The sequence below is a fragment of the Orycteropus afer genome, unplaced genomic scaffold (assembly GCF_000298275.1).
Source record: "Orycteropus afer afer isolate SDZICR_OR568_19922 unplaced genomic scaffold, OryAfe1.0 scaffold00136, whole genome shotgun sequence".
Taxonomy (NCBI): domain Eukaryota; kingdom Metazoa; phylum Chordata; class Mammalia; order Tubulidentata; family Orycteropodidae; genus Orycteropus; species Orycteropus afer.
In genome coordinates, this window is record NW_006921723.1 from 5,577,743 (window position 1) to 5,602,811 (window position 25,069).

Genomic DNA, 25,069 nt, shown 5'->3' on the forward strand with positions numbered 1-25,069 from the left:
AGGCAGTATCACTACGGAAGTAGGATTGCCCAACCTTCCTTCCGAGGAGTGGCTGGTGGGTTTGAACCGCCAGCTGTGTGGTTAGCAGGCAAGTGTCTTAGCCACTATGCTACCAGAGCTCCCCAATGGGAAATATACACTGTAAAATTGTTCAATATAAATTTTTAAATCACAACTATGGAAAATATAAACTAGTATAGTAAAAGATTATGGGAAAGGAAGTCATCAATAGATCTTGGAGAAAAAGAGTGTACCAACAATAAAGTCATAAAGTCCTACCTATTTGCTATTGAGCTGAGATCTATGTTCTGAGCTTCCTGGAGGCCAGACATCAAGAGGAAACACAATCAAAGTCTAACTTTACAAAGAAAGAAAGTTTTCCTTAGAAAACTCCAAAGGAAATTTCTCCAGAGAAACTACCAATAAAAGTCTCTAAGTGATAGACGGACAATATTCTACAGGACCTCCAGAGCAAAGGAAAAGCAGATTTGATAAGTTTATATCCTTCAAGGAATCTCCATGGAAGCACAGAAATCAGTGCCAGAGGGACTAGTAGGACAAATGCCTCAGTTCCTACCATGCCAAGGGACAGGGACCAAATTCTGCCCCAGTTTATGGAGTCCCCTCACTGCTCTTTAGAACTCTCTGTGGTTCTGACCTCTATCTCCCATAAACCCTAACCTTATTTTCCAGGTTCAACTCACTAATCCATGCCTTGCTTCATCCAACATTTATCACCCTCGTTTTTCACCACCTTGGATGCGTACAAAATTACCCAGGGACTAGCATTCTGTTAGACTTCAATTTGAGCAGGCTGTAGGTGCACAGAAAGGAGTCAATTCTATTGACTAGATATAGTCACTTAATTCCATTCTCAAATCTGTCATTTTAGTCCATACTTACATTCTGAGACTTAAATACTCCATATTTGTTGTTGTTGTTATGCGCCATCGAGTTAGACCCAACTCATAGTGACACCTCCTTGGGTTTCTGAGGCAGTATCACTACAGAAGTAGATTGCCCCATCTTCCTTCCGAGGAGTGGCTGGTGGGTTTGAATCTCCAGCCTTCTGGTTAGCAGTCAAGTGCCTTAGGCACTACGCTACTAGAGCTCCAAACCAAAAAGCCAAACTCACTGCTATCAAGTTGATTCTGACTCATAGTGACCCCCATTGGGTTGCCAAGGCTGTAAATCTTTCAGAAGTAGATTGCCCCATCTTCCCTCTGTGGAGCGGCTGGTGGGTTTGAACCACTGACCTTCTGGTTAGCAATAAAATGCTTTACCCACTATGCCAGCAGAGTTCCACAGGTATAGGGGTTAGGATTTAATACATATATTTTTGGGGACACAGTTCATTCAGTCCATAACAGGTGGTTATATTACTTTGTGTTTAAACATTGTAGAGCTTTCTTGAGCAGGGTGTGCAGTGCAGTGGTTCTGAGGCCTGGTCTCAAGGCTGGCATGTGGCACTGGAATGAGGTGCCATATGGAGCCAGAGATGTGTGTGTGTGTGTGTCTGTCTGTCTGCAGGCTGGGTTCTGAGCATCTGCTGCTGTGAGCAGGCCTCTGTCGCAATCAGACCAGGGTGCTTCCATCCTCCCTGCTGCTGACCAGCTGTTCGGACATGTATTTGAACGGTATTAACAAAAGGGCTCAAAACTCACTGACACTCCGCCTCACACCCTGCCTGGGTGACCCAGGCACCATGGGGCTCACATGGTACCCATCAGCACAGCACAGGCTACTCCTTGAAAACACCTGTCACTTTGATAAAAAAAAAAAAATCTAAGCTCATCTTTAAGTTTGGATGCTCTTTTAAGCACTCTGTAGTGAGTTTTAATCAGACGGGTATATGGTTGAGGGTCTCTGTGGCTGCCCCTCAAACTGAGTGATGTTTTGGGAGGCACCACTACTGGGGTTCTGTAACCAGCTTGCCCTCAGGTCCTCAGGCTGGACCACGGACCATGTGCTAGAGTGAACCAGGCTCCATGCCCTGACAGCCCCCTTGCCATCCCTTGCCCCTGAGTCCCCATCACCAGGCGGCCTCATACTAGATGTGAATTGTGGGTGTCCAGGGTTGGTGCACAACTCACAGGCTCAATGTGCAGTGAAGACATGGCCCTTGTTCAAAAAGCAGAAAAGACACGCTGGCCAAGCACAGAAGTATAAACCCTTCTCCTTCTGCAGCCTCTCTCTACTCACTATGGTGTTTATTGTGTGATGTTCTAAATAAAGGAAAATTAGAATCTTAAATTATTAGCATCAGTTTGACCATTCATCTTTATGTTGTGTAACACCAGTTCTCAGTGCAAAGGCAAGGGTGTTTCTAACTCGTATGCAGAACACCGAGATTGCCCAACTTGTGTTTTGCAGCTTGTATGTGCACGTGTTCTTAGGAGAACAGTGGAAGTGCCGCACAGAACCGACTCAGCTGTTTCTGTTTCCCCTCTTGATGCACTTACTCTGCCAACCCGGACATCATTGTGCTGGCAAGTGAGGCAGGACCAACAGGACCACACCATGGTGCCACTGTCTTTAGCGTCAGCAGTGGCTGTACAGGGAGTGACAGGCAGGAGAGAGGGTGTGTAGCTCCTGGGCTGCTAGGGTCCTAGCATTCATGCCTTCTTTAGCTTTTGAAAGACACGCTGCCTGCCGTCAGCACCACTGAGCCAGCTGTGACGTGTGCTTCACTGTGTGTGCTTGAGTTATGTGTGTATGAGTGGGGGCTGGGGCCATGGGCTCACATGCTGCATGAGCATCCTCTGCCCCGTGCATCTCCAGTGACCGCCAGGCCTCACAGCGGGACCTGGGGCCAGAGAGAAGGTGTAGAGGGTTTCCAGATGGCAGCAACCAAACATGTCAGCAAGTGCACTGGTCAGTCACCCGGGGATACCTTGTTTTGAGGTAAAAAGTAAATGGGTATAGGGGCAAAGCTTCTTTCCAGAATAGTGGCTGAGCTCCTGAGTGCCTAGTACAAGCCCCTCAAGCTGCCAGCGCTGTGGGGAGGAATGTAGGCTGCCCCTGCGCCCCTTCCCCACCACACCTCCCCCCAGGCCCCTCAGAGTGCTGGTGTGAGGGTTCCCACTAGACTGGCTCTGCAGGGACCACACTCCAGAGGTGTCCAGTGCTCTTGGCCCCGCACCGGTGACCTGTGCTGAGAACATAGGGGAGGTGCCCTTCCCTGCAGACAGCCACTCTGTGGTACTTTCTTGAAATCAAGGATGGGAGGGTGTTGGTTCTAGATAGTGAAAATGCTGATTTGGGGATAAATGGAAATTTCCACATTTGAGCTACTTAGGCGCCCACGTAGCATCATCACTGAGGTGCTTCTCGTAGCGGGGTGGCAGGGCCTCGTTTTTGCCCCTGCATGGGTGTGGTGCCCCAGAGTCTCATCCCTTTCTGTCTCCTGTGGCTCCTGTGTGGGAGAAGATGGTGTCCTGTGTGTGATGCTCACAGACAGCTGTCTTCCCTCTGAGCACAGGACACTGGCCCAGGGCCCACCCAGCCCACCTGTCCTTCCTCCCAGAGCCACATCCCCCACATATGTTCTGTAAAAGTGGACCTTTTAAATTTTGAGGTTAAGTTTTATTTTGCATTTAGAAGCCATGACATTCTTGATAGTAGTTCTCTCGTGGGAGGATGATTCTTTTCAAAGGCGGGTGATGGTACCCTCAGCAGTCTGTTGTTCCTTCTGTGTGTGCATGTGTCTCTGTGTATGCGTGTGGGTCTTTGTGAGTATGTGGGTCTTTGTGAGCATGTACTTATGTGTGTGTGCATCTGTATGTGTGTCTCTGTGTGTACATGTGGTTCTGTGTCTGTCAGTGGATGCATGACTTTGTGAGTCCATGTATGTCTGCATGCGTGTGTTGTCTGTACGTGTCTGTGTGAGTGTTTTCTGCAGAGGCATGTTCTGCAGAGTTAGGGGCATGGGGCTTGGTGCCACTGCTTTTCTGGGGTTGCTGACCAAGGCCAAGGGCCTGCCCAGCTCAGGGGCTGGGCTGCAGACTGCCATCAGTTGTGGCGGGGTTCCCAGCACTCCGAGATGGCAGAACTTCTAGCATCAGAGTTCTTCTTTCTTTGCCCCCTATCACGTGAACAAAACAACAACACACAGAAGCCCATGTGTTGGCTGCAGGCCCCTGCACACACTGCCCACAACAGCATGTCAGGGCGGCCCCCGTGGAATGACCCTCATCGAGGGCCTCACTGAGTGTGAAGGAACACACCTCCTCCTCGGCCCGTCAGAAGCCCTTGGTCTAGGGAGCTGCTCGCTTGCTGGGAGCAACTCCGACACCATCCCAGTTTCCGGAAAGCTGCAGCACCCCCACCCCCGCCCCAGCTCGCTGCTTCCCAGGCCCTCTTCTCGTCTCCCATAATTGAGCTGCTATGCATAATTCATCACATGGCACTGAACCATGGGGCTTTGTACGTGGGAAGAGAAACGTGAACAAACAGGAGGCCTTGCTTTGCATGGGGACTCTGCTGGTGCTGGCTTGAGGCCCTCTAGCCCAGCTGTGCACCTTCAAGCATGGTGGCGAGGAGATGGTGTCTGCCCAGGCGCTGTGCCCGCAGATCAGCCTCATGGCAGTGTTCACACCGGCGCAGCCATGATCTGCGTTGTCAGGATGGGGCCCTCGGTGGGGAAACCGAGGCATGGTGTGGCGGCTGCTGGGACCTTTACTTGTCCAGGGAGGGCCTGGGCGGCCATTGCAGACACCCTGTGAAGCTTGGCTGCTGGCTTTGGCTTCGGGAACCAGGGCTGGTGGCTGCTGCTCCGACTGGGTCCCTAAGGCCCTGTACCTGCGGCCTCTCCCCTCTGAGACTAAGCATGGGCGTCAGAGCCAGGAACTCCGCTTTCTGCCGAGGCCCTGAGGACATCGTCTCTGAGGAAAGAGGAGAACACTGGGTTACGGGAAGGCAGTGTGCCCTGGAGGGCGTGGGTGCTGGTGCCAGGACTGTCTGCCTCTTACAATCCCTGGTTCTGGCACATCTGAGACTTCAAAATGGCCTAGGCCTAGTCTAGCCCCTCGGCCAGCTTGTATTCCCTGAAGGGATTCCTAAACCCCAGAGAAGCCTCCCGAGTGCCCGTCCCCTGACCTCCCGCTGCAATCTTTCTTCTTCCCCTCCACCTCACCCTGTGCAAGGCTTTGTTCCCCATAAGGTTCGGGCCAAGCTGCCAGCTGTCCACAGGCTACCTGAGGCGGGGGACTCCAGGGATGGGGAGAGGGGCTGTATATAGGGACAGAGGAGGCCTTGCCTGGGTCCCTGCCAGGCGTCACCCAGTTTAAGATTGTGTCGTCGCATTCCCCCCAGCCCCGTGCACACGTGTGTGTGCATACACACCACGAGGACTGTCCACAGATTCATCCTGGCACCTGCATAGGGAGGGGCAGGTGGCCTCTGTAAGTCAAGGTACTTTCCTTTGACCCTGGTGCAGTAGGGGGAGAGTGATAAGGAGTATAGGGGGAGGGAACCCTGTGAGCCTACAGAGGGATGGGTGGGGCTGAGACAGCCACATCATTGAAGTTGGTGTAAACCATTTAACCAGGGGCATGGACAGTAGGGCTGGTCCTTCTGGGCCCTGTGGGCCTCCACAAATCCACCTGGGAAAGCCCTGCCTGGTGCCTTTGCTGAAGAGTGCTGGCCTGGTGTGTCTTCAGAGGCTCCCTGGTCCCCTGTGCTGGGTAAGAATAGTGGGGAGCAGGACAGGAAGGGGTGAGGGACAGCCTTCAAGGCTGGTCTTGGAGGTTGGGTTGATGGAATGTCCCAAGAGATGGAGCTAGGGACAGCTCCAAGGGTCTTGACTAGAGTGGCTGGGAGGCTGAAGTTGCTGTAGGGCTGGGAGCCAGCTTCAGTGTGCACAGGTACAGGTGAGCAGGGGCCGGTGAAGGTGAATGGATGCAGGTCACTGGGCAGGGGTGGAGGTGAGTAGGGGAGTGGGTAGAAGTGACCAGGCAGAGGTGGCCTCCAGCCACGCACCAGGTATGTGGACCCAGCCTCATGTGATGCACACATGCCACCCAAACACACAATACCACTGTCCCAAGACAGCACTATTCCCACAAGACAGCTGCACTCAGTGCTTCAGGTTCTCGATGTTTCTAGCTACCTATGATGAGCTCTGGTAGCGTAGTGGCTAAAACACTTGCCTGCTAACCAGACAGCTGGCGGTTCGAACCCACCAGCCACTCCTCAGAAGGAAGGTTGAGCAATCCTACTTCCGTAGTGATACTGCCTTGGAAACCCAAGGAGGGGTCGCTATGAGTCGGGGCCGACTCGACGGCACATAACAACAACAACAACATGATGAGCAGACTAAGGCTATTTCCTCTGGACACTGGACGAAACAACCATCAGTCCAGGCACAGGCAGCAGGCATGAGGAAAGTGGTGGGCTTGGCAGGCATAGTGGATGTAGGGGACACTGGGGCTCTGGCCTGCTAGGAGGTCCCCATGAGCACAGACCTGCCTCCCCTCTTCCCATGTCCATGGCTGCACTTTAGCCGGAGGCTGGGCTGCCCACTGCCAGGTGCCAGGTCTGGGCAGTGAGGTGCAGTGCTGAAGCCCATCCTAGCCGATGGCCTGAATCTTAGCACTCGTGATATGCAGAGGGGTTTGGGGATGTCAAGCAGGTCTAACGGTGTTGAAGACCTGCCACCGGAAGGCCAGAGGGTGTATTTCCTGCCCCCTCATTCTCCTCCCCTCTGCACCATCTCTTCTGCCACTAACTCCTCTCTGAGGGTCTTTCCTGCCACCACCACCCCACCCAGTGTTTTCCCTGAGGGGGCATGCCATGGGCGAGTGCTCCACGTTGTTTGCATTGGAGGGCTACGTTGCAGCACCTCACCTGCTGTTCTACAGAACATTCTCTTGATGAAGCCCGTTCTCGGTGAGCAAGTCTTCCAGGAACAGTGACCACAGCATCCTGTGCTGCCCCTGTGCCATCCCCTCCTCCCCATACTTCCTCTTGTTCCATCATCACCACCACACACCACAGCCACACACACAGTGGGTGGGATGCTGGTTTGTCTCCTGTCTTCTGTGAGTGTGGTGGGAGGTCATTGTCCACTGGGCGTGGCCTCTGGGCAGGGTTAATAAGCCTCAGAACAAACTCTCAGATCTCTCAGCAGTTTCACTGTTCTGGGTTTGGTCTCTGAGGCCTTGAAAGGGTGACCCCTGAGTGCACACAGAGGAAGAGAACAGCTCTGCTAATTTTGAAAGTGAGGTGTTGCTGATGGGGTGGGGTGTGACGGGGCCAGTGTGGTCCTCTGATGAACAGGAGGGGGCTGGGGTGCACCTGGCCCCGCTGCTCTGAAGGTGAACCGTGCCCAGTGGTGTCACTAGGGGTTGGTGTCACCCTACCCAGACCATGCAGAATCCTTAGTATTGTTTACTATCAGTTTTAATCATAGGATACAATGTGATATAATTATAAATTGTTGAAGTGTAGTATGTCTTGGGAGCTCTGGTGGCGTAACGCCTAAGGCATTTGGCTGTTAACCAGTAGTCTGGTGGTTCAAACCCACCAGCCACTCCTTGGAAGCAAGGTTGGGCAATCTACTTCCGTAGTGATACCGCTTCTGAAACCCAAGGAGGGATCTCTGTGAGTCGGATCCAACTTGATGGCAGTGAGTTTGGTTTTTTTTTTTTTTTTGGGGGGGGGTGGCGTAGTGCCTAAGGCAATTTGACTGCTAACCAGAGGGTTGGCAGTTCAAACCCGCCAGCCACTCTGCAGAAGGCAGACTGGGCAGTCCATTTCCATAAAGATTTATAGCCCTGGAAACCCAAAGGGGGTCATTATGAGTCAGGATTGACTCGATCGCAGTGGGTTTTCCTTTAGTTACCACTTCATTCTCAAAAAAGTTGAAACAGTTTTACAAATACTACTTAACCCAATATTATAGCTAAAACATCAATAAATTTGACAAAATCAGCAACTGTGAAAACACTTGCCCCAGCAAAAACAACAATAACACGTGCAGATGAAACCACATGATTTGAAATGTATTTGTAATTGGGTAATAATGACACCTCTGTCCTGAGCACTTTAAAAGGTTTAGAAAGTTAATCAGCATAGAGTTTTAGCCTTGCAGGCATATTGATGCATGTAAGCTGGGCTTACAAAAAAATGTTTTTGTTAGAAATAACTACAGGGATATTTATATTAAAAATAATAAATTTCTGCTGAAACACAGTCATTTCTTATCACTCCATCTGACATTGTCACTCTGTGCGGCCTGCACCCCCGAGTGTGCCATTGGTGGTGGTGTGTGGTGGTGATAGTGACGGTGGCTGTGGTACATGGTGGTGGCCATGCTACATGGTGACAGTGGCAGTGGGGTATGGTGGTAATGGTGACCGTGGCAGCTGCCATGGTACATGGTGGTGATGGTGGCTGAGATGCGTGGTGGTAGCTGTCAAGGGTGCGTGCCTAGGTTCCTGGGGAAGGAACACACTAAGCAGCTGGCACAGTGAGGCTCCAGGACACAGAAGACACGTCAGCATCTGCTGGGTGGAGTGTTAGCGTAGGTAGGGGTGGTTTCTGTCGGGTGGAGGACAGGAGGCTAGGGCTTCTTGGCTCCATTTCTTTTAAGAAAAGATTCAAGTGATTCCTGTCAGCAGAGTGGAAGGAACAGAAATGGTGACCTATTTAAATTTAAAAAAAAAAAAAGTGGATTGTTACAACTGCTTTCACTTCATTTGGGGTTGGAGTTGTCTTGCACGTTTAATCTGCTTCCCATGCACCACAGTCATCAGAAAATAGGTTAATTTACGCATGATATGGAACTTGAATTATCATGTGTAAAATATTAATGGTGCGTATAAAAATAGCCTGGCAGTTTCTAGAACTGTAAAAATCTGCAGGAATGGCCCACACGGCAAACCTGAGCCAACTCTGATGTGGTGGTTCCTGTGGGCAGGCATCCAGGGGCTTACCTGTGGGGACAGCAGGTGTTTGAGTGTGGCTTTGTCATAGAACACCTAGTATCTCTGGGACTTATTGTCACAGTTGGAGTGGAGTGGGCTGCTTGGGGAAGCATGTCTTGGCCACATTGTGTTCATGGTGAGATGCCCACACCCAGGGGTGTGCCCAGGTCCCCACTGTGAGACATGGCCAGAGGGCTGGACTTCCTGTGGACGTGGTCTGTGCTCAGGACTGCATGTGAACATGGCAGAGGCCCTGCTGGTGCTGGTGTCAGGAGGGCCAGGGATGGTGACAGGCAAGGGGCAGTGTCCATGGGTCTTGGCTCCTGTTCTTTAGTGCTATCCATGGGGAGTATATCTGGATGGCCCAGGCAGATGGGGTGCCCAGGGCCCTGAGGGATGCCTCATATGCAGAGGGCTCACTGCCCTTGCAGGGACCCCTTTTTAGAGATGTGTGCCACTTCAGCCCTATGAGCAGCTGGCGGTGGACACGGGGTGATCTGCAAGAGGCCAGTTCCTTTACAGGAAGCACAGAGGCCAGTGTGTCTTCCCAGGCTCTTGGCTGTGGTACTGGGCTCAGCTTGGGTGTATCACAAGGTGATGGCAGTGGGCAGCTTCCAGGCCCCCAGAGCGTCTGCATGTTTACTTGTGGTCACACCTGTGCTGGCCAAACTGAGGATGTTGGGTTCTCCCATGCTCTGTGTGGTGTCCATACTAAAGGGCTTTACCCACAGGGGTGCAGTTGACTGGTCCTGATAGGACAGGAGACATGAGCCTGCCTTGAAACTGCATGTTTAAGTCATAACCTTGGGCCTGATATCCTGACTGGGGGGGAGGGGAGCACAACACAGTTAGTTGTTGGCCTGGCAGTGACAAGTGGGCAGGGCCTCATACTCACGCATGTGTTACATGAGGCCTGTGTTCCAGACCAGTTACACTTAAGCTTTCTGGTCTGAGGACCTAGAGTCCTGTGTTGCTGTCCATCCAGAGTGCCCATGTTAGAAATAAAAGTGGAGATGTGCATAACATGAGTGTCACAAGCCACATCCCATTGACCTTGCCCGTGACATCATCACATCTCACTCACATGGCCTCTTCATCCTCACTGCACACTCCTGAGAGGATGAGGGCAGGGAGGAGCTATAGGGGCTTGCTGCTGTGAGCAGTCAGAACTCCGCCCAGAGCGTCACACTGCTGTCTGAGACTGCCTCTCTAGACCTAATGTAATAAATAAGAGACCCGCTGTCTTTTTCTCGCACCTGCGAACTCACCTCTTGGCCCCTTTCTCCTTGTTCCCACCATCTCTCCTCCTGGGGCAGTTGGACCTTCCTGTCTACTGGTCCCATTGGCCGTGTCTGTGTGCTCATCTCACTGTGCTCTGTGCAGACTGGGCAGTGTTTCATTGTGTCGTGCATGGGTGGCCATGAATCGGACCCAACTTGATGACAGCTAACAACAGTCTTCAGCACTGCGTTTGGATAACTTCCTTGAGAACTATTTGTATCCTGGAAAGTTCTGTGTTGGGTGTTTTTCAGAGCTGCCCAGTTGTTATCTTATTCTCAGCTCCCTTCCTTCTCTGGGTGTTCACTCATTGAAGGCAGACGCATATGGCTTTCATCGGTTACTCTGTTGAATGAAGCCGAGCGCTCCACCCTGCTCACTGTCTCCTGCTCATGGTGGCTTTTTCTTTGGGTGGGGTGGCTTTTGAGCCTTATGAGCGCCCCCCCAGGTGGCGGCCTTGGTGGTCTCTTCTCTCACTCCTGCCTCTCCTCCCCTTATATGATGGACCCCTGGGGCAGGCATGTTGGCAGGCCACTCAGGTCTTGGTCCTTTTGCTTCTGTGTTTGGTTCAGGATGTTCCATACTGTGAGCTCCACTTGGTGCTGAGAGGGCACTGTGAGAGGGGACTGAAGCGTGGTATAGCAGGGAAGCCTCTGGTATCTCCCTGGACAGTGTTGGGAAGTATTGAGACATATTGGGAAGCCTTGCCGAGTGGGACAGTCTCAGCAGAAAAGCTTCCTCCCAGGACATGAGGCGCCCATCCCACCTGGTCTTGAACCATCGCAGCCAGGCTGCAACTGGGGCGGGAGAATTGTGAGTTCGGGTGTTTTTTTGAATGGTTAACATTCCTATGAAAAGCTTTCACTTCTTTAGGGGTTGGCGATTTCTCATTGAAGGATCATAGCACAGCGTCCTGTGACCAGGGGGAGCACCTCCCTGTATAGGTGTGGGACACTCCCAGGCCCCAGCCAGCAGGGACCAGCACAGTTTGTCCCAGCCTGGGGATTGGTGCTGGTTGGCGCAAGAAATTACGTGGTCAGGTTCACCACGGCAGTGTGCCATGAGGACCCTGCTGTGCCCACCCCCTAGAATGCCCCCATCAGAGCAGCTGTGGGGCTCCTGAAGGGGGCCTGTGTCCAGCTGTGCCTGGTCCCCACTTGGTGCAAAGAAAGATCCTTCTGCCTTGAGCTCATTTGGGGCGCTTGTCTGTCGTGTCCCTGTGTCCATGGACAGCCCTGCCCTTCATTCCTGTGGCCTTGTGGTGACTTCCTGTAGTGATCAGCCAACACCCGGCCTGCAGGTCCACTGAGGAGCTGGATGGGGCAGGTTGTCCCCTCAGCCCCTGGCAGCATAGAGTACACCCCATTTCCCACTGGCTCAGAGCAGCCTTGAGTGGTTTTCCACCCGCCATACCAGCTGTCTTGTGGCTGTGCTTGTCTCCTCCCAGAGCCTCTGAGCTCCAAGGTGGTGCAGGCTCACCCACCTATTGGTCTCCTGGTGCTAATGGCAGGCATAGTTGGAGCCAGTGACCTGCACCACCCTGCTCCTGACACTCTGCGGAGGCCTCACTGCTGTTCCTTTCCTATCTTGGACAGAACCTCTTGCTTCTTACAGAAGAAGAGGCTGTTCCCACCTGTGGAACCCTTCTGGAGACCCCACTGGATCCCTGGGCCAGCCTAGAGCTCGCTGGGCCCTGCACTGGATGGTATGTTGTCACCAAGTTTGACTGGAGCCTGCTGGGCCCTGTGCTAGACCACGCTCTGTCCCAGGCCTGTTCAGAGCCTGCAAGAGGAGCTGAGATGCTGCTAGCTCTCGTATTGTCTCCCTGGACGTCCACCCTGCACCTTGCTGTGAGTCTGGGAGCGCCATGAATCTGACCAAAGGTTCATCCACAGGTTTCTGTCAGTAGATTTTTTTAAACTCTGGTGAGCATATACATAACCAAACATATGCCATCTCAACAGTTTCTACGTGTGCGATTCAGTGACATTGATTATATTCTTCAAGTTGGGCAGCCATTCTTGCTGTCCTTTTCCAAATCATTCCCCCCTCCCAGTAACATCCACTCACTCACTCCACCCTAAGCAAACTCTCCCTTTCCCCTTCCTTTTTACCTCTGGTAACCACTGATTACCAGAGATCGTACAGTATTTGTCCTTTTGCCATCTGACTTATCTCACTCAGCCTGATGTTTTCAAGGTTCATGCATGTTGTGAGGTGTATCAGGACTTCATTTCTCTTTATGGTGAGTAGTATTCAATTGTGTGGATATATACTACATTGTGTTTATCCATTCCTCTGATGATGGACATTTAGGTTGTGGCCACCTTTGGGCTCTTGTGAAAAGAGCTGCAATGTACACTGGTGTACAGGTTTCTGTGTGTACTCCTGCATGTACCTAGGATTGGGAGTGCTGGGTCATAGAGTGGTAGTTCTGTGTTCAACTTTTTGAGGAATCACCAAAATGTCTTCTGTAGTGGCTGTACCATTTTACATTCCCACCAGCAATGAATGAGGGTTGCAGTTGCACAATGATTGTTGTGTGTCCCCCCCCATTGTTGCCATTCTTATTAGAATGGTACCCTATTGAGGTGAGGTGGTATCTCATTGTGGATTTTGGTTTGCATCTCTCTAATGGCTAATGAGAAGGAGCCCTGGTGCCCCAGTGGTTGGCCCAGTGGTTTGAACCCACCAGCTGCTCTGCAGAAGAAAGATGTGGCAGTCTGCTTCCATAAAGATTATAGCTTTGGAAATCCTATAGGGCAGTTCTACTCTGTCCTATAGGATTGCTGTGAGTCAGAATCAATTTGACAGCTGTGTTAATGATACTGAGCATCCCTCCATGTGGCCATTGGCCATTGGTCATTTGAACATCTTTTTCAGTCACTTGTCTGTTCAAGTCTTTTGCCCATTTTGTGATTGGGTTATGTGTCTTTTCGTTGTTAAGTTATAGAAGTTTTGAAAATTTATTTTGTATATTAGAACCTTATTGAGCGTATGGTTCCCCCAAAATTTTCTCAGAATCAGTAATTGGTCTTTTTACTTTTTTGATAAAGTCCTATAATTTTCCTATTTAGGTTCTTGTTCCATTTTGAGTTGGGTTTTGTGTACGGTGTGAGGCATGGATCTGATTAATTCTGCATGTGGAGATCTGGTTTCCCCAGCACCACTTATTGGAAAAATTCTTCCTTCCTCCATTGAATTCACTTAGCACCCTTGTCAAAAATCAGTTGGCCAAAGGTGTATGGATTTATTTCAGACTTGTAATTCTAACTTTCTTTGCTTTAAATATCTGTTCCAGGCTGTTTAATTACTATAGTTTTGTAGTATGTTTTGAAATCAGGAGGTGTGAGTTCTCCTGCTTTATTTCTCTTCTTTAAGATCTTTGGCTATTCGGAGTCCCTTGCCCTTCCGTATAAATTTGAGGATTAGCTTTTCCATTTCTGCAGGGATGGCTATTGGCATTTTGATGGGTGTTCCATTGAATTTAGAGATTGTTTTGAGTAGTATTAATGTCTTAACTATACTAAGCTACTAAGCTTTCTAATCCACTAACAGAATGTCCTTCCATGTGTTTAGGTCTTCTTTAATTTATGCTAGTCATGTTTTATAGTTTTGTATGCAGAAGGCTTTCACTTTCCTGGTTCAGTCTATTCCTAGATGCTTTATTCTTTTAGATGCTATTATAAAGGGAATGTTTCCTTCCTTTCCTTTTCCACGTGCCCATTGCAGGTATAGTGATAGGTTTTTTTGTAACAGTTTTATGGAGGTATAACTCACATACCATAAAATTCACTCTTTTAAAGTGAACAATTCAGTCGTTTTGGTACATTCACAAGGTCGTGTTGCCATCTCCACTCTGGTTCCTGGACATTTTCATCCCCTGCACAATAAACAGGAATTCTCATTCTTCCATCCCCAGGACAGGGTAACCACAATCTGTCCTTACACTCTGGGCATTCCGTATCAATGGAATCATACAATATGTGATCTTTTTCACCTGGCTTATTTCACTCAGTATGATGTTTTCAAGGCTCATCCATATTGTGGCATGTGTCAGAACTCCTGTCTCTTTATGGTTGAGTAGCACTCTAGTGTATGGGTGGACCACATGTTGATGGACATGTGGGCAGGTTTCATCCCTTGGCTATTGTGAATTATGCTGTTAGGAACATACATGTATAAGTTTTTGTTTGAACACCTGTTTCTGTTCTTCTGGGTATATACCTAGGAATGGAATCTCTGGGTCATATGGGTAATTCTATGTTTAACTTTTTGAGGAACTGCCAAACTGTTTCCCACAGCTGTTGTACCATTTTACATTCCCACCAGCAGTGCACAAAGGTTCCAGTTCTTCCACATCCTCACCAGTGCTGGTTAATGTTCACCTTTTTGATCCTCACCATTCTAGTGGGCATGGAGTGATACCTTGTTGTGGTTTGATTTGCATTTCCTTGGTGACTAATGATGTTGAACATGTTTCCATGTGCTTGCTGGCCATTTGTGTCTCTTCTTGGGGGAAATGTCTGGTTAAGTCCTTCACCCATTTCTAAGTCAAGTTGTCCTTTTATTGTTGATTGTAAGAGATCTCTGTGTATTCCGGACACAGCCCCTTACTGGACGTGTCACCGCAGATGTTTTCTCCACTCTCAGTGATGTGCCTGTGATGTTGGAACACGGCCCCTTGTGTTGACCTGGTGGGGCTTGAGCCCCCTTGACCTGTATCCATTTCCAAAAATGCAGCTGCCCTGTAGAGGTGCTGACAACATTCCCCAAAACTACTTTGGACAGGGACATTGCACCGTTCTCAAAGGTGCAGGCCAGGCACACTCAGTGTCTTGCCCTGGCTGCGGTACCAGGTGTGCTGTGTGGTAGCACTGGGGAGCTCAAGTTGCTCATCTCCTCCACCTTACTATGCTGCCTCTGGTGGAGGACATTACAGTGTACCATTTTCTACAATGTTATCTATAACATTAGAAAGAATAGGAAATTCAGAAAGCTTAATTGTGCTCATGTGGAACCTGTATATAGACGAAGAAGCGGTCTTTTGAACAGAACAACTTTCAAGTAGCAGCAGCCAGTGCTCATGTCTCCCAGACCACCTGTCATACCTCAGGCCTGCTGTGGGCCATGTGCTGTATAGCATGTGGACTGTGGGCCACACACTATGGCCATGGGCTGTGTGCTGTGCGTTATGGGCCATGGGCCGTGGGCTGTGGGCTGTGGGCTGACAGCTGGTGCTACCAAAGGGGATGTGACACCCGCCAGCATCATGGCCAGAGGGTCAGCAGTGGCCTTGGCAGGCACTGGCTTCTTTGGCCTTCATGCCTCATCCCTTTTATCATGACAGGGAGGGGTCCACTTGAAACCAGGCAGGTGGAGAAAACTGCAGACCTGGCAGGTGGCCCAACGCAGTACACCTTTGATTTCCTGACAGCCTCTTCCATAGGCATTGATTGTTGATCTGAGTAGAATAAAATTGTTGACAACTTCCATTTTTTCTCCACTAATTGTGTTGATGTTTATCAGTCCAGTTACGAGGATTTTTGTTTTCTTTACATTCAAGTGTAATCCATACTGAAGGCTTTGATCTTCAGTAAGTGCTTCAAGTCATGTTTACTTTCAGCAAGCAAAGTTGTGTCATCTGCATATCACCAGTTATTAATGAGTCTTCTCCAATCTTGATACCACATTCTTCTTCATATAGTCCAGCTTCTCAGATTATTTGATCAGCACACAGATTGAATAAGTATGGTGAAAGGATATAATCCTGACACACACCTTTCCTGATTTTAAACCACACAGCAAGTATCCCATTGGCTGTTCAAATGGCCATCTCTTGGTCTATGTGCAGGTTCGTCATGAGCACAATTAAGTGTGCTGGAATTCCATTCTTTCTAATGTTATGGATAATATAGAAAATACTAGATGTGTGTGCTGTGGTATTGGGAGCCCCCAGGACCACCTTTCTCCAGAATTGATGGGATAAGTTGAAAGCACCTGGTGCCCTGCCCCTGGGGAGGGTGTTCCCTGAACATAGAGCTGCCCCACCATGTGACTCAGGGTCTAGGTCTTTCCTATACCCAGCCCTGCTTCATCTGTGTGTGAGGAGGACCCATGCCCACTCCGTGCCCCAGCTGCACGTGTACAGAGGGCCCTAATAGTCTGGCACTCCCCACCCCAGCATCTGCACTCATGAAGTTTCCCAGCCGTGTCAGACGGCGCCGGGCTGTGGCTTTTCCTGGGCAAGAGCTTGGCCTCGTCTTCACGCCCTAGTTCAGTGTTTGCTCAGACAGGAAGCCCCACCCTGTGCAGTGTCACCGGCCCTGAACTCGGCAGGACTGTCAGCGCCCAAACAGTGCAGGGCGGGGCTCCCACCTGGGCCGCTGTCAGAGGCCTTAGGAGACGTGCACACTGGGTGCTTTTGTTGTCTTTCTCTGGGTGATTGATCACATCAGGTCTTTGAGGAAATGTCTGTGGCTGAGTCTTCAGGTGCTTCAGAGACTTTTCCCAGGATAGGACAACACTGGGGTTGTGGATCTTGACTCTCATGGCAGGTTCCGGGTCGTTCTGCCCTTGCCTGGGAGTGGCCACTGCCTCTCCAGGACAAAGGCCTGGCAGCACCCACCCCCCATCCTGGCCAGAGGCCCAGTGGCTCTTGCAGTTGCATTTTGAAGACATAACTTCCTGCCCCTTGTGCCAACCCCACCCTGTCTGGCCTCACGGGGTACTGGGGGCCACAGGTCTGGGAAGGTGGAGTGGCCCAAACTTGGCAGGCATGATTGCACATGCGTACACATGCATGTATGTGTTCCTGTGTTCAAGAAGGAGACCATGGGCTTGGTGGATCCTTCCCTCTGGTACCCTCCAGGGCCCTCTGCCCCAGGGTCCATCCTATCCCCCTGTATCTATAGTAGTGATGATTCTGATTAGCTGGGTGCCTTGATTGACCATCTATCTCATGCCACTTTACCCCCAGCCCCCTCACCAGGCCCTGTTCAGAGACAGTCTTGTTCAGGATCCTGCCAGAACCCCACCCTGATCAGATTCTGTGTCCCTGAGATAGGAGAAGCTGCCATGAGTGGGTGTAGGCAAGAGGACCCACCCACACTCCTCATTTCCCTCCCTCCTGCGCTGGCCAGGGCTCAAGCATCAGAACCCCCAAGGTCAGCCTATGTTGTCCTATAAAAATCACCTCTTGTGGCCCCCAAGTGTTTGATTTTGTGTAGTCTGTGGCCCAGACCACAGCATGGCTGTGCTTACTGCCCTGGGGCACCCTGATACCCTCTGTCCGCCTACAGCCCACATGATGGTGGGCAGAACACATCCATGGGCTGACACAGCACATGCCCTTTACTCCAACCCAGCTCTGAGCCCTCCAAGGCTGCCAGTAGCCAGGAGGGGGTTCTTCCACCTTTCAAAGACTCCCTGCTGGGCACCTGCTCAGGCTTCAGGAGCGTTGCCTTCAGTAGCCAGGGTCCCTCTGGTGTGGGAGCCTGCCTCATGGGCTGGCGCATCCCCCAGTGTGGGGTTGGCATTCTACCCAGAACCCACTGCAGCTGTGAGGGTGAAGTCATCGGCCCGGGCATGACAACAGCACCACAGAGCCTGCTCTGTTGGTGATTGGCGGCTCCTCCTGGGGAGATGATAGCGTTGTGCTGACCTTCATGAGTTGTGTGTGCAGCCAGCCTCCTGGTCCTCAGTCTCGGTTTACCCCCTGGTGCCCCTTGGGCCAGGCTCTAGGGGTCACTAGAGGTGGTGTGGCCCCAATAGCAAGGTGTCTGGTGGGCTGGTAGGGACCCTGCCCCACAGCCTTGTAGGTGCCAATGCTGTCTTCTCTTCTGCCCACAGGTGTCCTCTGAGCCCCCGGCCTCCATAAGACCTAAGGCAGATGACGCCTCCTCCCAGTCCCCCGCCACCACAGAGAAGGACAAACAGGCCAGCTGGCTGCGGACCCTGGCTGGTTCCTCCAATAAGGTGCTGCTGTGGGACTTCCCTGTGTGTGCTCTGGGTTGGGGGATCCTGGGTTAGGTGCCCCGACTCGGCTCAGGGCCTTGCTCCTCACACAACACCCCTTCTGCAGAGCCTGGGCTGTGTACACCCACGCCAGCGCCTCTCTGCCTTCCGACCCTGGTCCCCTGCGGTCTCCACCAGCGACAAGGAGCTCCCCTCTCACCTCCCAGCACTGATTCGAGACAGGTGAGTGCCCCCATAGCCACAGCGGCCAGGATACCCCCCATCAGCAGTGGTATATTGAGCAAGGCATTTTCTTTACTGAGTGGAAATCTGTGGCAGTGTTAGACTCAGTGACTGAAATGTTCTTTCTAAACAAGTGGAGTCGTAAGCAGTTCAGAGGCTTTCTGGGCCAGTGACGCTTCGTGCTCTCGAGAGAACCCGTCTGCACTTGCCTGGCACCCACTTCCACACTCTCGCCCCAAATCCTGGAGCACTCTTTAGAAAGTGCTAGTGCCACATCCCATTAGGCTTAGTTGAATTTCCCATGAGGAGTCTCTGCCCAGCCCCCAGCCCCGTCAGGGTACGGGGGCACGTTGCTCCACATCCCCGAGCCTGGGCTCCCCCACTGCCTGTTGAGACGTCTTCTGTGGCCCTTGCTCTGCTGAGCCCTGCCGTGGTGGCAGCAGAGCAGCTGCTCTGGGCGGACATGTGAGGAGGGCTCATTCACACTGACCTCATTAGGCTGGCTCCCCTTTTTCATCCTTGCAAACGCTGCTTATAAGCACACACATACCGGTGTCTGTGGGCTAGGTGCCCAGGAACCCCAAAAGTGTGGGGGACTCATCTAGAGCCTTCCCTGGGTTTTCCTAGAGGATTGTGGGAAGAGCCGTACCTCCACTTGGTACAACCAGTACCAGTGTCCCCACTGTGCTGGCAGCCCGTGGTTCTTGGTCCTTGGAAGTCTGACATTCAGATGTCCAAGGTGAGGGCATCTGTAATGGAGGCTTGCGGCAGGTGGCTGGCTCTGAGGCCGAGGCACCACCCACTCTGGCAGCCTAGGGTAGTACAGCTGGCGCTGCAGGCCCCAGGGTTGGGTACACATGTGTTGGGAGGGTCCAGTGGTAAGCAGACACAGTGCCCCAATGCCTGCCATCCTCCACAGCTTCTACTCCTACAAGAGCTTTGAGACGGCTGTGGCCCCCAATGTGGCCCTTGCACCACCGGCCCAGCAGAAGGTTGTGACCAGCCCTCCATGTGCCACTGTTGTCTCCCGGGCTCCCGAGCCCCTCTCCATGTCCATCCAGCCGCGAAAGCGGAAGCTGGCGGAGGAGAACCCTGTGGTCCCTGAGACTTTGGTGCCTCTCACTGCCCCAGAGGAGGACAAGGACTCGGAAGCTGAGGTTGAAGTGGAAAGCAGAGAGGAATGTAAGTGTGAGTTGAGTTTTCTCTCTTACTCCCTGTGGACATTGCCAAAACTGGGGTGAGGGACAGTCATGGGGCCCCCTGGGTGGGTGTGGGATACGTGGGGTCACTTCAGGGGCATTGGGCTCTGGGTGGGTAGCGGGGCTCCACTCGGGCAATCAGGGTGTGCGGCACGTGTACCCCCTCGGCAGAGAATGCTGTGTAACTTGGTGTGTGGCCATGGTTCTGCCCCAGGCCTGGCTCAGGAGTGCGTCGTGATTTCGAGGGGTGCCGTGCTTTGGAGCGTGCTCTGTAGCATTGGGTTATTTGTTTGTTTCTGCAGTCACCTCCTCCCTGTCCTCGCTCTCGTCCCCGTCCTTTACCTCGTCCAGCTCTGCCAAGGACCTGAGCTCCCCTGGCGTGCATGCCCCGCCCACAGCCAGCACTGCTCTGGACACAGCAGCTCATGCCGAGGCCCCGGGTGGCGGGCTAGAGGCTGAGCTGGAGCACCTGCGGCAAGCGCTGGAGAGCGGCCTGGACACCAAGGAAGCCAAAGAGAAGTTCCTGCACGAGGTGGTGAGGATGCGTGTGCGGCAGGAGGAGAAGCTGAGTGCTGCCCTGCAGGCCAAGCGAAGCCTCCACCAGGTGCGGCCCCTCCTGCTTGCCCAGACCCGCCACGTCTAGGGCCACGGCTCTGGTGTGGGTGCCCTCTGACGTCAGGTGCCCTCTCAGGGAGGCCCCGCGTGCTGACCCCCTGATGAGTCACGCGCCCTGCTCAATGCCACATAATGACGCGGCGTGCCACTCAGGCATAGTGAGCAGGGCTATTTTTAGTGGAGGGAGTTAGGAGCAGCTGCACCCAAGACAATTTCACACTCCATGTGCCAGAAGTAGATACACGCATGCCCCACCAGCAGGGCCTGTTGTCTGCAAAAGGCGTTTTAGCTGACAAGGACTTGGAGCTGTGTGTTCTTGAAGGGGGCTGGTGAAGCACCCTGAGCAGTGAGCAGCTGGCAGGACACAGGGGTCTCCGTGTAGCCCACTGCGGGCTCTAGGCACACATGGACGCAACCCTACATGCACCACCACATGTGCCCCGGATGTACCTCAGACGCACCTCCACATACACACATGCCTGCCTGCACGTGCACCTCTACACACATGCCCCATACCCTTCTCCACACGCATGTGCCCTGCTCCCACCTCCACACATGTGCACCTCCATGTATATGCCCCCCCACATACTCCACACATACCTCCATGCACATGCCCTACACCTACCTCTCCACACACACACCTCCATGCATGTGCCCCCTGTGCTCGTGTCTCTCACCTCTACACATGCATCTCTGCACCCACCTCCACACATGTACCCCATATCCACTTCGACGCACATGCATCTCCATGCGCACACCTCACACCCACTTCCATCTATATGCCACACATGCACCTCCACACACATGCCCTGTACCCTCCTCCATGCTTGTGCCCCACTCCCACTTTCACACATGTGCATCTCCATGTACATGACCCGAACTCATCTCCATGTACACACCCCACGTGTATCTCCATGCACATGCCCTGCACCCACCTGCACATACATGCCCCACACACATCTCTGTGCACGTGGCCCACATCCGCCTCCACACATGTACCTCCATGCACATGCCCTGCACCTACCTCCACACGCACACACACCTCCATGCGCATGCCCCCTCTGAACACATGCCTCTCATTCACCTCTACCACATGCATCTTCTGTACCTATCTCCACACACACAGCCCTGCATGCACCTCCATGCACATGACCCACACACATCTCCACTGATAAGTGCACTCTCCCCACACCCCTTCTCCCTCACCCTGTGCTCCCCACTCCTCCCACATATACCCTATGTCGTCAGTTTCTCGGTTACTTCATTGCCTTGCTGTTTCTCATACTGTGCGGACGTCCTAGAAGAGTCCAGGCAGAATGATTGTTGTCTGTCAGAGGGCCTTGGAGCGCCCCCAGCACCGTCCTGAGCTCCAGCTTGAGCTGCTGCTCTACCCTTTGCATTTGTTTCTTTTCTGATACAAACAAGGTGGGGCCACTCTGGTGGGCTCACAGGAAGTTCTGAGTGGTGTCTGCAGACCCCTGGTGGGACATAGAATGTGGGGGAGGGTGTAAGGCAGCTGGGGCTCCTTTACCCACACCAGCTGAGGAAACACTTCAGCGGGTGCTGTGGCACCAGGCAGGACTGGCAGCTCAGGGACAGCTTCATGAACAGCTTGCTTTCTTCCTATCCAGCCCTGTGGCCCTTTGAGCTTTGGGGTGCAAACACAGTCACCTGGGTATGTTTCAGCCGCATGCTCAGAGTCTGCTTGGTGGGGTGGTTTGCATGAACACTGAACACATTCAGAAGATGCAGCAGCCAGAACATGGAGTAGAGCTCAGGGAGGTGGTGTCCCCATCAGGCTGGGTGGACGTCTGGCCCTCAGGGCCCCATGTCTGAACCCTGTGCCTGTGGGAGCCAGCAAGCGTGACTGGATGCCCATTCTGGCCTGGCAGCGCATTATTCTGCCTCTGCAGAGGGCACGCGTTGCCTGTGCCCAGAGGAGGTGCTGAGGCCTTGCTGCTTGGGGTGCTGGTGGGACCTTCTGACCTGAGAGGGTGCATAGGATCAGACATCCACTGTGATGTGCAGTGTCTTTGAGGGCCTGGGGAACAAACTGCACCAGAAGGGCCTTTGGAGAGGGGGTACAGGTGCTGACAGTCAGCAGGGTAGAGCAGGTGGTGAGGTCCCTAGCGCCCTGACCAGTCCACGTTCTGCCCCAGGAGCTGGAGTTCCTGCGTGTGGCCAAGAAGGAGAAGCTGCGGGAGGCCACAGAGGCAAAACGCAACCTGCGAAAGGAGATTGAGCGGCTGCGGGCTGAGAATGAGAAGAAGATGAAGGAGGCCAACGAGGCACGTGTGCGCCTCAAGCGGGAGCTGGAGCAGGCACGACAGGTCCGGGTGTGTGACAAGGGCTGTGAGGCCGGACGCCTGCGGGCCAAGTACTCAGCCCAGGTACACAAGAGAGGGGCCGAAGGGTGGGCTGGTAGGACCCTAGCCCCCAGTCCCTGGTCGCAGGGGCTCACAGTGAGCTGTGGTGCCCATTGACCTTTTCTCCCAGGCATGGGAAGGGTGACCCTGGACTGGCCAGAGGGAGTTCCACCCAGCAAACCAGTGGGGTCTTGTGATGACAGACCAGGCCTGGGCCCTCCCACCTTAGAGCCACCCTCAAGTTCTACTCAGGAGCTGGTCATCGACTCATCTCCTTGAGCCTGGGTGCAGAGGGGTTTGGGTGGGGGTGGCGCCCACGTCGGGGGGAGGGGGACTCTGTGCAGCGCTGACGTGGCATCTCTCCGCAGATCGAGGACCTGCAGGTGAAGCTGCAGCATGCAGAGGCAGACCGGGAGCAGTTGCGCGCTGACCTGCTGCGGGAGCGCGAGGCCCGTGAGCACCTGGAGAAGGTGGTGAAGGAGCTGCAGGAGCAGCTGTGGCCCCGGCCGTGCGGCGAGGCGGCGGGCAGCGAGAGCGCAGCTGAGCTGGAGCCGTAGGGACCTCTCTGCCATGCTCCGCGTGCAGGACGGCACGAATCGGGACAGGCGGGTGCTCGGCAGCGCGGCTGAGGAGGCCCCCAGGCCTGTGTCTGCACCCCCTCGGTTCACACAGCACAACGTCTTACTGTGCCTATAACCAAGCGAGTGTTTGTAACCACATACTTTTGGAATCCACTGCAGAATTTTCTACTGGCCAATTCAAGGGAGCAAGCCGCCCTCTGGTCCTGCGGGCGACACCGGGCAGTGCCACAGTGGCTCCAGGCGGCCTGCCACTTGCTAGGACATTTGAACATTTACACTTTTGTTATAAGCTATTTAAAACCAATAAAGAGACTTATTATTCAGAAAAATCAACACTTTTTTAATGACTGACTTTTGAAAGCCCCATCAACACTCGACGCCCTATCTGAAGACCCGCTAAGGAAGCCCAGGGAGGCGCCATGTGGCCCGCCTGGCCCTGGAAGCCATCGCAGCTCACCCCACCCCCGCGGCCAGCGAGGACGCCGGAGGGATTTTCTTCAGAGTCTATTTTTTAAACGACAAAGACCCAGTTTTCCTGTAGCGCCAGGAAGCATGAGGAGGCCGTGTGAGAGGGATGAGCTGCAACGCTGCCCGCCTTACTGACATCCACCTGGTCCCGCGCCATCACCGCGGCCGTCAGCACGCGTGTCCGGAACGCGCGCTGAGGGGCAGAGCCCGAGGAGAGAGTCAGCTGGGAGGGATCCGGGGTGGGTGTCGAGTGCCCCACCAAGCAGGACCAGCCCCACACCCGGTGTGCCGGGGTGACAGTGCTGCCTGCCCGTGCCCGCCGCTACGACCACAGTGCCCCCTCAGCTCAGCAGCCATCGCTCCTCCATGGTGGGACTGCGGCCATGCGTTGGAACAAATGCGTCACTTCACTTCTTTTTGTCTGTCCGTCTGTTCATTTAAACGTATACTTAGAACTGCACTTTGTCAAGAATCTTCCCTTCTCTTTTTACTCCCCAGTCAACTGATATTTTTCCTTTTAAAACATTGCAAGCCGATTGATAGAGCAGTTCCAGCCCTAAGTGCTCGAGTGCTTGGAAATCCCCTCTGGTGCTTGGTTGAACAAGGGAATCACAAGAAAAAGAAAATGCAAAAACTGAACTTCGGGGGGTGGTCTGTGCCTTCCAGCATCTTGTACAGAGAACCCTGACTCGTGTCTTTTTACCCCCAAAATACCCCCCTCGGTAGCGAGCGGATCTGCCACTCTCAGAATAAGTTACTTGCATTTATTCCAAATAATCTCGTTTACTCTCAACTGTTTATGCAAATTGTATAAGATTTCTTAACGCCCAAGCTTGAAAAGTGAGTTCCCAGTCGACAAGAGGTGGCCACCCATCCTGAAATCATGGTATTTATTTACAGAAGAGAGAGCTTACAGGAATTCTCTGCTTGAGTCCGTCCTAACACCACGGCAGGTACAGGCGTTGCAGGAGGTGGGAGCCGCGTGTGTGGGGGTCAGACGGCGACGAGGAGCCGCTGCCACCGCAGCTGGCAGCGAGAAGCAGAGACCAGAGACTGCCAAACCCCCAGCGTTTAGGTGACAGGATCGTCTGCAGGGTCTTGGCCCTTGGTTTACTGCGGGGGCTCAGGCCTGCTGGGCCCCCTTCTAAAGTGCAATGCAAAAGGGACATCACATATATGCAGCGTTTGTTTGGAAACTTTTTTGTTTTTTACTCTTTTGCTTTTGTTTTTCTTTTGCAGTTATTAAATCTGTATGCATGGAATTTTAAATCTGCCACACGTATATCCATCGATGGGCATTATTACTGTGTCATGTAAAGGGTCGGTTTTGTTATACAACACGCAAATGCTGTTCTCCGCCCTGTTTTTCCAGATTTGTGATTTTTTCCGTCATTTCTTGAAGGGAAACTAAATGATTTAGTTGGAGCAAAGCTTCC

The 25,069-nt window shown here is 52.7% G+C and overlaps 1 protein-coding gene across 1 annotated transcript in view; it reads left to right on the top strand.

Moving 5' to 3' along the window:
• The window catches only part of SKI (SKI proto-oncogene), a 91,658-nt gene extending 68,517 nt beyond the window's left edge, over positions 1-23,141 (top strand). The window contains exons 3-8 of the mRNA XM_007945517.1: positions 18,057-18,182; positions 18,289-18,404; positions 19,324-19,586; positions 19,906-20,207; positions 22,378-22,608; positions 22,953-23,141. Coding sequence (XP_007943708.1) covers positions 18,057-18,182; positions 18,289-18,404; positions 19,324-19,586; positions 19,906-20,207; positions 22,378-22,608; positions 22,953-23,141 — 1,227 coding nt within the window. The remainder of the gene's footprint in view (positions 1-18,056; positions 18,183-18,288; positions 18,405-19,323; positions 19,587-19,905; positions 20,208-22,377; positions 22,609-22,952) is intronic.
• The last annotated feature ends 1,928 nt before the right edge of the window (positions 23,142-25,069 follow it).